The sequence below is a fragment of the Vanellus vanellus genome (assembly GCF_965231255.1).
Source record: "Vanellus vanellus genome assembly, chromosome: 23".
NCBI classification, from domain to species: Eukaryota; Metazoa; Chordata; class Aves; order Charadriiformes; family Charadriidae; genus Vanellus; species Vanellus vanellus.
The window spans coordinates 5,026,376-5,041,694 of NC_138928.1; the positions used below are offsets into that span (position 1 = coordinate 5,026,376).

At 41.5% G+C, this 15,319-nt stretch overlaps 1 protein-coding gene across 2 annotated transcripts; it reads right to left on the minus strand.

Moving 5' to 3' along the window:
* Positions 1-1,121: 1,121 nt before the first annotated feature.
* Positions 1,122-14,862, minus strand: NUCKS1 (nuclear casein kinase and cyclin dependent kinase substrate 1). 2 transcript variants are annotated; one of them, XM_082494414.1, is made up of 8 exons: positions 14,627-14,862; positions 7,105-7,154; positions 5,932-6,037; positions 3,879-3,934; positions 3,400-3,552; positions 2,997-3,149; positions 2,054-2,203; positions 1,122-1,376 (listed from the first exon to the last, which is right to left on the minus strand). In XM_082494414.1, the coding sequence occupies exons 1-8, from the start codon at positions 14,641-14,643 to the stop codon at positions 1,177-1,179; spliced, it is 885 nt and encodes a 294-aa protein (XP_082350540.1). In that variant the 5' UTR covers positions 14,644-14,862; the 3' UTR covers positions 1,122-1,176. The 2 variants fall into 2 exon arrangements, with proteins under 2 accessions (XP_082350540.1, XP_082350541.1); XM_082494415.1 differs by having other exon boundaries at positions 2,054-2,200; positions 14,627-14,857.
* Positions 14,863-15,319: the final 457 nt, after the last annotated feature.

The following is a 15,319-nucleotide window of genomic DNA, read 5'->3' on the forward strand; positions in this document are numbered from 1 at the left end:
AGCAAAGCCTCCCACGCTGTAGGATGGAAGGACGAAGAAATGGAAGTGGCACAGGGGTGATGTTCAGTATCGATGGAAGTCTGCTGTCCAACACTGCAGCTGGAGAGGCTGACAGGTATGACTACCTAACCTTTCTGAGGACAGATGGAGGGAGAGAAGAGAAACACTTAAGCGTGACTCATGGGATCCGAGACTGACCAGAGCATTACAGGAATCCTTTGCTTCACATTTATAAAAGGACGTCCCTCACCCCAAAAACTAAGTAATTTAGTTTTATACTACCCATTGACTTTTTTCCTTGGAAAAAATTTAAAGACGTTTTCCAAAATACCAAATGGAAACCAAAGTTTTAAAAATTGTTTTCAATTTCTCTTTCCTATTCTGCCCACCTAGAGCCAACCTTGGAAGAAATAAAATAGAGTTAATGGATGTGGTAAGCTTGTAGGTTGAATTTGTATAGAATGAATTTGTATAGAATGAACTGCAATTTGCCTAAAGCAGAATTGTATTCTATCCAGCAAAGACAAAAGATCTCACAACCTAATCAGAGGGTTTTTTTTAAATACAAGACAGCAGACCATCTACAAGTCTCTTGATTGCTTTCCCTGAAAAATGTGCCCGAACCCAAGAAACATAGGTTTCTTCCCCATGTTTCCTCTTCCTCAACTGGAATTCATATCAACTACATTTTTTCTGAAAGTGAACTTGTATGAACAAAAGTCTGTTAAAGCACAGGTTCGTTTTTTCCACATATTCAAATACAGAATAATAGTTTTAAAGAACTCTTACCAGCACTGGGAAATCTATTCTACTTAACGATTTGTAAGTATGGTTTCCACATATCGGTCTCAAACCTTATTGCTTCACAACTGCAGTATCCCTTGAAAAAAAAATATATTTAAATGGTCTGTTAATTTGTCTCAAATGGCTTTCAGATTTGTTGGGGGAGGGAGAACGGAATGGCCAACAGAGAACATTGACTTCAAAATATTACTGTATAAGGGTTTCCTCTTATTAAAAAAAGGATACACTGTATTAAACAGCCGAAAGTAAAGACAGCATTCAAAGCCCATGAGTCAAGCCACAGCCAAAACCGTGTTCTACCCCTAAGTATGTTTTCCTTTTTCTTTTTTTCCTTTTTTTTTTTTTTTAAACAAAGATTTCCTCAACTGCCATTTAATCTTCACCAGAGGGTGCTTCATCTTCAGATCCCTCATCCCCTGACTTCTCTGGTGGAGGGCTGGATGATTTTTTCTTTTCTGGGGGACTTTCAGGCTCTTCATCTTCTTCTTTGGGGGATGGGGTCTTTTCTTTTGTGGCCTTGGAAGCTGTGGGGCGGCCCGCCTTCCCTTTGCCTTTCACTGGACTGGGGGTCACTGAAAAAAGAAAAAGCTTATAAAAGTTATGATCAGCAACACAGACAAAAAAGTCATATGGCTTTATACAAACAGGATTTACGAGACAATCCAGCAGGTTTCATTTTGCTTTGACGATACCACATGCATTGTGTTTTTGCACTCCATATTAATAAAGTTGAACTGAAAAGCTCACTAACAAGATTTAAAAACTATTTAATTGCAAGTCCTGACTAACTACTGGATAGGACATAATAAACTAACATACGTTGCTATTATGATTTTAGACTTCCCGCAGAACTGTATCAGATTTTCCTTCGGTTCAAATTTCTCCACCTTTCTCCACCTTCCTCCACCCTGAAAGCATCACGAAGTCCACGAGTCCCAAACAAAGCCACAAATTATATTATTTGGCTATGTGACACAGAAAGTCAGACTACAGCACCTCAATAGGGAAGGTTTTGCAAACTACGCAGTTTTTGCCACCAAGACATATATACTAATTCAATCTTTTAAGTAAGAATTAAAGCCACCTTATTTCATAGTGCTGCTTTAAATCATGGCAAGTTACATGAATTAGCCCTTCAACACTGCATGTGAATGCTTACCAATCCCAAGATTTCCACCAATTCTTCTATAGTAGAAAAAGAAAATACAACCTTCTAAAGCAAGCTATGTAACTCTTTGCATAGACTCACCTGTAGCCTTTAGCCTGGGCTTAGGCATTTTCTTTTCTTTCCTCTCTGGCTTGGATTTCTTGGAAACCTTTTTATTTTTCTTTTTTGAACTGCCATAGTCACTGTCGTCATCATCTTCCATGAGGAAGTCTTCATCACTTCCTGAATCTGCTGAAAGCACAAAGAAATTTAAGTTTTTCGAAAAAAGGAAAGAGAGTAGTAGATACAGCTGAGAGATCTGCCAGTTAAACTGCAGAGACAGAAAACTAAGACTCTGTGACCTTATGAGCTTCCACCTATCTGCTGTGCTAAAGAAATCTGACATAGCAGCAGATTTTACACTGGTAGGGATAAAGCACTAGTATGACGAAAGAGGCAAGTGATTTGAGGTTCTCAAAATATGCTCCATCTCCTCAATAAGTAACCCATCTCAAAATAAAGAGAATTTCTTGATAGAGAGAAGTTAAGTGATCTTTTCAATGGCACTCTTACTCCATTCTGAAATCATGTTTGCACTCAGTATTTCACGAACTGACTGCGGTTCATTACCAGCTGAACCCAGCTTATGAAACAAACTGTCCTACTTTGATCAACCAAAGATAAAAGTACTTTATCACCTGAAAGTAGCATTAATGCCTCAAAACCAATGAGATAGCAAGAAGCAGCAAAAAGCATTAACATCTTTAAAATAATCCTTTAGGGCTGGTTATAAAGACATATATAGATCTTTGCTGCAAACTTCAAACAAAAATTACAGATGTGAAAAGCTTAAGCTGGTCTGTTGGACAGATATGCAGTATCAAATAAATTGCTGAGAAACACAACTTATGTCTTCACTGTCACAGTCAAAAAGCAATCTGTGTTCCTTTTGCTGTCTGGCCAGACCCATAAACTCACATCTGGAACTATACCCATGTCACATTGATTTTATAATATAATCCCATTTATAATCCCATTTACTCACTCTCCTGGAACTGTGCCTCATCATCCTCTTGTTCTTCCTCCTCACTACCCACATCGTCCATAAGCATCTCTCGTTGTTTAGAAGCTGCTTTGGATGCTGCCTGTCGTTGCTGACGCACATTTTTGTGGTCTTCTTTCTCATCCTCACTGTCCTCTGCAGCAAAAGTTACCAAGTTATAATGAAGGTACAGGATACAGAACACTTAACTGTCTTGAGGTAGCACATGGGCAAGACAAAGGTGAAGTAAATCACAAGAAAGTTAATCAAGACACTCACTGAATAACTGAGCTGTGAGGAGAACACGGTCACATTTAACCTAATAAGCACATTTCTGTAGTCACCCAACAATGATCTTGTGCAGTAACCTGCACTGCAAAGACTAGCAACCTTTTATTTTTTTTACCTGCAGGCCTTTTCCTGGATTTGGAGGCTGCTCTCTTATTCTTTTCTGGTTTAGCCTTTTTTCCTTTTTTGCTTTTTTGAGAGCTCTCATAGTCACTGTCAGCTTTGCCATCATCTGCTCCCAAGTCATCATCTTCACTGCCAAAATCTTCATCTGGAAGAAAAAGGTATGAATATGAAGTTTCTTGTATCATTCTGAAATATGGACGAGAACTACAGGGAAGAGATTAACATACATCTATCTACCCATGAAGACAAACTTTATAGCAGCATCATGTTACACAAAAAAATATGTTATCCCAAAACAGGGCTGGATGTAACAGCAGTAGAGGCAGCATCCAGCTTAAGATAACTGTATCTGAAAAGTGCACGCTGCTCTAGTAAGAACAATTTCTTTCCTATGTCAAATCATACTCCTGTAACTCTTACAAACTGGTCTTTATTTTGAAGATACACTATCAGTACAGTGTAGTTAGTTACCTGCCGAGTGTGAATCGTCCTTTTTAGTCTTCACATCTTTTTCTTCTGAATCCTCACTGAAAGTGAGAGAAAGACAGGGTTTGAATGCTGTTTTAGCTTTTATTTCAGTCACTGCTGTATGGAAAATATCAATTTTCAGAGAGCACTTTTCCTGGACATTACTCAGCTGTGTATGTAGTTACCATGGTTGGAAAGATAATGTTCAAACTTCGTGTCACATACAAACTTACATGGAATCAAATGAACCAACCAGGAAATAAATGAGACGAACCATGCACTTCCCTCTGAAACGTACCAATAATCCAGATGTCTTCCATTTTACAGTTAAAATTTTGAAGTTTCATATGCTAATGTATGCCTGAGGCTATAAATGGAATAAAGTTTTATTCTGAATGGATTTATAGTCATCACTTGTCTTTATGACAGTATTTTCTTTGGACTCCTTCCTTCTGTGTACATTGCTGCATAGCACTTAACTAGAATGTATTTGGTCTACAATTTCCCAACTGATCTGACCTCTGATGGAGTTTCACTGCTCCCTTCTAGTGGTTTCAATCCTCGTCAGAAGGTATCCCTATCAAGTAGGTATTAATGTTCTTATCCAAATGCCCATCATTAGTCATTACCACTGTCCAGAGAGCGCTTTCCTTCCAGCATGTGAGAACATGCACTCCAATCACAGAATAAACAAGCAGGAATACTCTGTTGAGGGCCACTGATGTACAACATATGCTTCAGGAACGGCTACACTGCAGAGTTTGCCAAGGTCAAGAAATACAACAGATCAAACCTTTGGTACTTTCAAATTTGGCAGTGGGAGCTGACACACAACATTTCTCAAGAACTCCAATACTTTAGATAACTTGTCATATTACAGCCCCTCAGGCCCATGTGTTTTCAGTCTTATGCAGATAACTTTGGATTTCAATCACTTAAATACATGAGTGGGTTTTGGGGTTTTGTTTTTTTTTTTTGACACACGAGCCCTCTGCTATGTTTGTGATAAACACAGAAATGTTCTTACATACTTAATCTCCAAAGCTAGTAAGACATCAAGGTCAACTATTTAGTTGCTTTGGGAGTTGCCTAGCCCAATTTCTTTATATGTCATACCCATTAAATCTTTGATTTCAGATGCTACAGGCATTTGCCAGGGTGAAAATAGTCTCTCCCTCTCAGTTCACGATAGCAGATGGACCATGCAAATACTGCCATGCCTACATTCAGCTTTCAACTTATAGAACAGGAACGTGATGGGGAAGCCTCTTAAGCATATCTGCTGGCAAATTACCTATATTCCAGCAAATGGTGCAACAGAAAAAAAGAGACACCTTGGGTTTATAAGGTAAGAACCAGCTGGCAGAACCTCCATCCCTGAAGCTGATGTCTGTCACGAAAGCAGTCAATTGACTTATTAGGTTTTATGACAATCATTTGCTGACCATAGTTATCGTAAAAAGGAAGATACCTTCACTCTACAGGAAAGACTTTCACTATGCAGTAGGGCATCACTTAGAACTGAGTCCCTTCGCACTGCTGGAGCATCTCAGTTATCGAAACAAATTACTTTGTTTCTGAATTAGACAAAATAGGAAATGTGAAAGGAAGAACCACAAAACAAATGACCCCTACTCCTAACAGCCACTGTACCATCCCATTTAATCTTTAACCACAGGAATGCTCTGAGCATACCAAAAAAACATGGAAAATGAAACGCATCTCGCCACTAACTTACCTGGATAATTGTACTAGTTGCCACCTTTTGTAATTCAGATCATATTCCTTCCCATTCCAACTGTCTAGCTCATGAAAGCTATTTTAATGACAAAGTACTAGTGACAAGTACTTTACACATGATTTCTCTGTCTACACGGATAAAAAAGAACCACCTCAATGTCCAAGCTGGTTACGCAAGCTTTGTGACTGAGAGCTCTGTATCTTACACTGCTGGCCTTGAATTCTGCTTACAATCATTCCTCTTGTAAGATACTGCTCCCCACATACAGGACAAGGTTTAGAGACATGTTTGTAACAAATGAAGGGCTTCTTTTACCTGTCCTCCTGAGAATTCTTCCCAGATCGCCGCTTGTTTTTAGCCTCCCGGGGAGACGAACGGATTTTCTTCGATGGGGGACCTGAATCTCTTCCATAATCTTCATCTGGACGGGACAGTACAAAATGGTTTTGAATCAAACTCCTAGTTCCCAGCAAACTGACTTCCTCAGCTATAACTTAAACTGACCATTTCATGCACATCAAAAAGAAGCCCTTCAAAAAAAAAAAAATAAAATCACAAAGCTTCAAACAAAACTTTATAGAAGCAAAGTCTTGTCTTAAACTAGCGATCTACCTTTTCTTCAGCCAACAGCACAATAAAAATGCCACATAAAATCAAGTCTGACACAGGACTACTAGGAAACATACAAAAAGCCTCACAAGAGGACACAGTGTCTCATTTTACAGCTAGTCAGAAAGAGTTATTATGTAAACGTGCCAGAAGTTAACATCCATATATATTTCTACATGCTTTTAACAGCAAACACTTTATTTACTCTCCTTTGATAGGAAAAGTATGCCATTATATAGTAGTTTACAGCGAAACTTTTTGCAACTATTACACAATACCTTATACAATATGAGTAACAGGACTGCAATTAAGAACTATGCATATTTGTTTCCATTAATTATCAGTGCAACCTCACTCAGCAAACAGTAGCAGTATGTCTATTTTCTAAGAACACAAAACATATTCCATATGGCTTCCAGAAATATTTTGTTAATTCACATAGAACAAAGATTTTTTTTTTTTTGATGCAATTCACAAATATGCCTGACATTATGGGATTAACTAGAGTCCACTAAAATAAATTGAAAACATTTTACTTTAGAAAAAAGTGGCATCAGGGAGATTCTGCCACAGAACATAACATAGACCAAGGAAGACGACAGTTGCTGCCAACAGCCTCAAGGCACTACAACAATACAAGCATTAAATAATAAGATTTCTATCACCATTGTTTGTTTAATACAAAACATATGAGAATAATTATATTTTCAAATACTTATTAACAGTTCAGAGACTGCAAAGAGCAAAAACTTCTTAGAATTTAAGTTAAAGATGTGACTAGAAGCAAAACAATTAATATGCAAATCAATAAATTAATTGCTCTAGCCCAAGAATATTGTATTGTTAAGGGAGAAAGAAAAAAAAAAAAAAGTAATTTACCAGCATCATCTGATTCCTGAAACTGGGAGTAATCGACCACCTTCCTGTTCCTGTTAAAAAGCAGTGGAAAAAAATAAAATTAGCAATTCGTAATCTCAGAGATACAAAAGCTTTCTTCAAGTAACAAGGATATAGCACTTTCTTGCTTCCAGTGCAGGATTTGTAGCCCAAAAACATCCCAAGAAAACTCTCATGAATAAGCCACCTACACCTTTGAAGTCAGAAATGAGCACACAGTATATTCTAGCATTTTTCTAAGGAGCTATTATAATAGACTGGATTATATTCTCAGAATTTTAAAGTGCTTTTTGGTAAGTAGCACTCTCTTATGGGTCATGACTACAGTGAGGAAGAGTCATCTTAACCTATGCTGCACGGTTCTTTCATTATTAAAACTATATAAGTATCTCATTATAAAACAGTGCTTTCACTAGTAAAATGATATAAAGCAGTGTCTGCACCTAAAGCTTAAAGACATTTAAAGAACGCATCTGCCTGAACTTTAACCCAGAGCTCCCCCCAACATCCTGTCTCAAAGCTGTGATATTTAAGACCAGGATTCCAGGTATGAAACAAGTATACAGATACTATCATGAATTAAGATAAACATTTCTTAACTGCTATTTTTTGCATTTCTGCTTCTCACAGCTCAACATAATCATGTTTGCTCTCATACCTTCTCCTCTAGATTTTTGTTTTCCCATGTGTTCCTTGTTTCTAAAGCATTTTAAGGTTTCACCAGACACTTCTAGGAGCTTCCTCGATTAGTGACTTTGATGCTCTAACAAGATGCAAGAGAGCTGTTACAATGCTTAACTATCACTAAGAACAACAATGGAAGAAGACAGGCATTTCACTCAACCTATGTTTTTAGACAGCAAATGAGCAAAACCTAAAAAACAAAATATAAGTAATAATAAGCTGGCTATTTTCTCAGCACCCATCCCAACTACTTTACTGACAAGACATAACTGCCCTGTAATACAGCTACTCAAGGGAACCAAGACAGCTATAACATTGGATTGTATTTTAGTTGTAGCTGATAACGGCTCAGTGAAACTCAGACTCCAAACATCCACCTCGTATGGCTGACGTGCAATGGGAGGAAGTGGCACAGTTGAAGAAGGCACCAGAGATTCAGACACCCCCCTCCACACATACTTTATACAATCCCTTTGACCCAAAGCCAACGATGAACTTGACTCTGTAGTGATCATCCCATGAGCTCACCTCTACAGCTAGAAAAGTCAGGCAAGTGATAGATTAAGTGACCTACCCAGTGTCACAGACTTGAGGACCACTGCAAAGAGATGCCAACACAAGCTCCATCCAGCACACAACCCACAATACCCTTCCCCTCTCCTGCACTACTGAGCACAACTGTTGAATTTCACATTCGCTTCCCATAACCGAACTGCACTTTGTGATTAACATCATGCATTGCTGATAAGACCGCGTAGTTGAAAGATACCCCAAAAGTCATTGTTGCCTTCTCGCTGTTGATCCATTTGAATGAATCATAAGTCACCCTTCTGTACAAATACCTCTATTCACGGCTTACAGCAGCAGCCTTCAAAAGATGGAGGAGCATGATTATTTTATTCCAGCCCTAGATCAAGCCTCTTAAACGCCCCCAAAAAAAACACGCCAACCCATCAACAAAAAAAACCAAAAACAAAACAAAACCACACAACAAACAAGCAAACGAAAGGAAGGCAAGACCAGTCATTAGATTTCTACAGGTTGAATCCCATCCAAGATTCAGAGTACACGTGAGTAGAACAAAGTACAACAGCAATGTGCTACAGAGCACTGCTCGCTCACTCACAGTCCGAATATGGTAAAATACCAATTTAGGAATACAACTATTGGCAAGGCTTGTTACGGTGTACCGTCCAGGGACTTAAATTCCTGTTCTAACAAGCAGTCTTCCCCAAGATTGACTCCTGACCCATCTCACTAATTTTATTCTGGTGAGCATCTGATGAACAAGAAAGTAACTAAATGTTTGATTTAATGTAAGTATCTGGTATTAAGAGTTTTTTCTCCCTAAAAGTGTAAATGGAGAAAAAAGTAGAATTGCCACATACTCTAGCAGCTTTGTAAAAAAATGGTTTCTGACATCACTTATCCAACAAGCAAGACAGAAATTGTGATTTTGCCACCTTGTAAGTTGGGCATACACAGCTTCATCTTCCTTATTTCAGTCAGAGACCCATATTAAATCAGGTACTGAAAATGTAACGCAGTCAAATAAAACATTAATGAACAACATTGTCTATGTCGTTCCTCTTTCTAAGCACTGTACGCTATGTTTTCAGCTAGAAAGTAAATCCTGCTAGGCTCTCACTACCTTGTGAACAGGAGCACTGATAGCTGTATCAAATATAAAATAAAAAATCACTATGGCAGAAGAAAACAAGAGAAGGCTCTTTGGCGTACTTTATGTTATTTTGCAGGGCAAGGAGAAGGGTGGAGGAATGAAAGAATATCTACACTGGTATTACTGAAGAAGGAAACTTGCAAGTCTTCCCAACAGAACCAAAGAATCTTGCAAGGGCAGAAGCAAACTCTCTGGTATCTGCGATTCTCCTCACTTTATACACATCATTCACTCCACTTAGATCAACTTATGTTTTTCTTTAGAACTGTCAACAGCACTGATGTGCAATGCTTAATAACTATAAGTTTGCAAAGAGAGAATGCATCTTTCATTAAACCAAGGTGATAAAAACACAGTATATAAGTTAACTTCAGTGAAGAGCCAGGAAAAAAATATTGCTGGTTTTGTCAATGAAAAGTATCTCTTTGCCACTAGCAAAGACTAGATGACATTAAGGTAAGCAACCAGACATAAAAATAAACTATTTTTTAAATTCATTTAGGCTGAGCATAAAAAAGACAGTCTAGTAGATATCTGGGATGGATATTGTTCAATCTGGTTCAAAACATGCACTGAAATTTTAAGATAACTTACTTGCTAATTCAGCTTAACATTTAAAGTGTGCATGTAAGAAGGAATTTGGGGAGGAAAGGTATAGAGAGAAGTCCCGATAGCCTAAGTTTTTACTAACAGCTGTCTTTCTAATATTTCTGGAATAAGGATAACTCATCTAGTAACTCATCAACACGCTACATCAGAAACACTTACTTAGCAAAGTACTACTCAAGTAATTTAGTAATAATTCAGAAATGCACAGTAATTCTTACAACCCTTACTTGACTCCTACCAAACTGAAATTTTGAAATGATGAGAAGCAATATTAACATTTTAAAGGATCACTAAATGCCTATACAACTGAATAAGGACTGTATAGTAATACCCTACCTTCAGCTAGCGAGGTCCCTAAACCCTTAGTCTTTGTAACTTAACATGTCACAATACAAACTAATAATCAGTTCAAAAACAAACCTAACGTACAGCACTTAACCAATATAACCATCAAACTAAGCATTTGGTGATAAAGTTATGGAACTTTCTTCACACTAAAGGAGTGGTCAGTTTCACTTTCTGGTTCTCATCCCAGCTGGTAAAGGTGTCCCAATTTGAGGTCAACATATTAGCAATAAATACTGCCATTAAAAGCACCCCTTTTTGCCTTTTTTATACACAGGGAAAAAAAAAAAAAGATAGACAGGATATATATTTTTAATAGGTATTTTAAAAGTTGTGCAAAAAAAAATATGGAGTGCTAGATTCAGGCCTTAAATGAACATTCACTTAGAATTACGCATCAGAAGTTGAAACATCAAAGCCTAGTGACAGTTACGTACCTAAAATACGTCACTATGGTGTTAGTCTATTTTAAAATTGGCACAACTGTACTCAGACAAGACTCACCGACTAGAGGTTCCCAATTACAGAGGTCATTGTTTGGGTCTGGACTTGGTGTAACTCCAAACGTCTGTAAGACTAGGCACTGCTCATGGTATCTGCAGAATTTTTAGGGATACACATGACTTGAAACTCCATAAAACAATTAAATGATTTATGCAGCAACAGTTTAAGCAGTTTTGTGCCCATCCTCCATTTGAACCTAACTACAATTGAGAAGATTTTAAGATACAATATAGAAGTGTTCTGATGCAGAGCGGGGGGGGAGGAGGGAGGGAAACAAACCCACACAACAAACCCCAAAACACACACACGGGAAGAAAAAAAAAATAATTAATTCTGCAACCTGTGTTGTTCCTGATATTTTGATTTTTACTGTACCTCTACCTTGCTTTCTGTTTTTCTTTAGACTGAAAGTTTTAAAAGCAAGGACAATATGTTTTTACTTATCTGGAAAGTGCCTATAGCTTATCTCTGGACACTACCACACATTATTACTCAAGTTAAATGCCAGTCCCCGAGGAAGTGTTACTTTCCTGCTACCCCATGGAAGTTTTTCAGAATCACAATATTTATACTTTACATTGTCCAGGCACAACACTGGCAACACAAGTTATATTTAATAGATAAATATATTTTTTCCTGCAAGCAAAATTTCAGAGAACCACCCTTCCACTGCAGTGCCAATGCAAGACTGGGATTCAAGAACTACTAATAAAGAACTAAGTACGTAAAGCCTTGAAGCACTGAGATACATCAATTCATAACCGACTTTGAACAAATAAAAAACCCCGCGATATCCATACTTGCCCGTATGGTTTTGTTTTGCAATGCATGCAGGAGAGGAATACCAGCAAGTGAAAGTGACCAGCGAGGAAAAGCAGAAGCAAGCTCCATCAAATTTAAAGTCAAAATTCTTACTTAATACACATTAATTGACGCTGTATATAAAAACAGTGGCTCAAAATGTTTTATTTCATCTGTATTCAAGAATAGATAGGGATACAATAACGTAGCCACCAGCTCCAAATGCTCTTTGCAGTACTTCAGAAGAGTTAGCCACAAGATGCAGAGGTTCAATAACTGGAGGTTCTTTTACTTCTTGCCATTTTCTAACAATAGTGCAGATACCATCATTATCCACCCAGAGGGTTAATTGTGTAAAAAGTACTTAGGTCTAAGTGCCAGGCACATGAAGCCTGTAAATACCAGGACAGAGCAGAGTGGAAACTGGGGATATATGTCAGACTTTAAGTTCATTGTCTTAGGTGCGTGTATATTCACTAGAAACTAGCAGTCATAATAAATTAATTCAAAGACCACTGAATAGAGGAAAACTCTTCCAACACTAAATCTTATTCTGACGAGGAACCTTTCACCTGACTTCCATATTACCAGCTAAGATATCCAGGGGGAAAAAAAAAAAGTATACAATTTTAAAAGTTCTGGATAAGTTCTGGATTTAAATCTATTAGAAGAGTTCTCCAGTTACTATCTAGTAGAACAATATCATGTACTAGCCACTGAATATTTACATTTTTTTCCCCTGAAAGGGCTATCAAATACAGCTAGATAGCAGAGAGCTAGGTCTATTCTCAACATGTGCCAAAAGGTTTTCTGCTACTAACAACCTGCTGGACTTTGGCACTCAATTTTCCTGTAGACCATTGTCTGTCAGTGGAGGGTAAGACAAGTCAGATCTCTCACAACACTGCATGAATTTGCAGAGATTTTTTTATTACTATTTTTTAGAAATGGCTGCTTACAGAGAGTTATTTAATACAAGAAACCTTCAAAGCTATACTTTAAAGATACACTTTCCTTACCTGTAGCAAGACTCCAGTGCTGGCAACTAAATCACCAGCAGAACGCACACTAAAGCGTCACCCTGAGCAGCAAAGTCACATCATCACTATATTTCAGAACACAGGCACTGTCATTCAAGATCAGACCGCTAGTCCATCTAGTCCAACATCCTGCCTTGCAAAAGGCCAAAGCCTGATGCTTCAGAGCAGGGTATACCCTGTCCTGTTAATCCACCTTTTGGACCCGAGACAATTCTCTAGCACTGGAACTTTGAGCTTTATTTGCCCTTACCTTTTCATGCAGGAATACACTATTGGTCAAAAAAGGAGCTATGAACAAACAATTGTTTCACTAACCACCATGTCAATCCTCCCTACTTAGCAAAGTTGTCCTAGTTACCATTTTTTAAACTCTTGCATATTAGAGATATTACTTAAATATGCAGGCTATCATCTATAAATATATATGTAATTTTTATAGTCGCAATTAATTTTATATTTATAATCCAAAAGATTCAAAACACCTGGGATCCACACCCCAGATCAGGCTTACTGGGAATAAAAGTACAACCAGTTTCTTAAAGTATCTTGAGAAAGAAAAAATTTCAGAGCATTCAAGGAATACCTTCTGAAACCTCTTGCCTTTTCTACAAAGACAATTTAAATTACAAGTTCACTGAGCACTTTCCAGAGAAAAGTAAAAAAGAATGCACTCCTCCCCTCTCAGTAAGCTTTCAGATACATGACATGTTCTCTATCCCGTAGATTTTCAAAGTTGCCACGATTCAACAACATACTTAAGATTCCTCTGCAACTCCACACTCCAGTGTTGGACACTGCTTATTAACTAAAGACACAAACACCACAACCTACCTCCTTTACTGATGAGAAGAACACAGCCCCTTTCGCTAAATGACCCACGGTTTCCTCCTCCCCACGATCTAAAATCAGCCCTCGGGGGGGCGGGGGGGGAAGCGGGGAAACACCAGTAGGAAACCGACCCGGGGAGAGCAGTTAGGCGAGAGGAAAAGGGCGTGTGTTCAGTGCTGTTCCCACCAGAGGAGGCGGCTCCTCCGAACTCCTCCCCTAAACGTGGTTTAACTTGCATGCACAGCCCCTCTCCTCCAGACCCTCGCTGGTCACGGCTTATTGCATGCCTGTCCCCTCCCCCAGGCAGCGTGGTTTGCTCGCCCCCCCTCCCCATCCTCCCCCCGTTCCCGAGAGGGGGTGCGGGAGCCTGCGACACAGGCCTGCTGCCGATCACCGCCTCTCGCCCGCCAGCTCTGCACCAAGTGGGTCACGGTGGATAGCAAAGATTCACTTCCCCCCCCGCCCCCCCCGCTACAAAACGTGGGAGGTTGGGGACAGCCTCTCCCAAGGCCTCTCCTCTTTGCACCCCCGGAGCGGCGTTGTGAAACGCGCCGTCCCGTCCCCCCCCGGTGAGCCCACACCACCCCGCGCCAGGCCAGCAACAAGCCGCGTTACAAATAATAAAATATTAAAAGTTGTAAGGAAGAAAAAAATATAGAGGAAGGGAAATACGGGAGAAAACGGCCCCTGCGGCCTGCCTGCCCCCTCCGCCGCGCCCGCTCTCCTCCCCACGGCCACGCAGCCGCCCCGGGCCCCGCGGGAGCCACGCCGCAGGCCTGCCCTCCGGCGAGCGGGCTCCGGCCTCCCGCCCTTCCGCGGCTCGGCCCGCCTCGCCTCGGGCTGCCCCTGCGGCGAGGCCTGCTGCGGGGCGGGCGGGAGGGCCTACACCGCCGGCCCGCCACGGCCGCCGCCGGGGGCCGGGCCCGGGAGGAGGGCGGGCGGGAGGCAGCGCTGGCGCGGCGGGTGGGAGGAGAGGCGGGAGCGGGGCCTCCGCGCTCCGCCAAGGACTCACCTGACAGGCCTGGACATTTTCCCCGGCGGTTCGGGCCCGGCCTGGGGGACGTCGCCCAGCGCTGAGGGGAAGGAGGGGAAAAAAAAACAAACGGTCGCCTGGTGCGGGCTCGGCGTCGCCCGTCCCCTCCCCGGAGCGAGCGGGAGCCCTGGGCCCAGCGCCTCAGGCCGCGCCTCCGGAGCCGCCTCTTCCCCCTATCAGGCGCCCCCGCCGCCGGCCCCGCGCCCCGCCGCGGGAGACGCCCGCTCCTCTGCGTGGGCCGCGCGGCCCCCTCCCGTCCCCGGTCACCGCTCCGCCGCCGCGGTCGCCACCGCTCGCCGATCCCCCCCGCAAAATGGTCGCGTTCGCACCGCCGAGAGGATGCGAGCGGGGGGCGGTGCAGCCTACCCCACTGGCACCACCTCCTCCCGCCGCTCATTGGCCGTGGCGGGCAGGCGGCCGTGTTCCATTGGCTAGTTCGAACCATCACGGTGGGCAGACCCTGCCCACTCTCCCCGCGGGGAGGGGAGGGGGGAGCGAGGACGCCCCACACGCTCAAGCTGCTGTGAGCGGCAGAGAGGGCGGCCGTGCCGCCGGCAGATTCGCCACCGCCTCCCGCCGCCCCCTCTTCTTCCCCCCGAGCCGCGGCCGCCGCGTCCCGCCCCACCGGGACCACCCCGCCACCGCCGGTATTCGGCTTGGATTTTCCCCGTG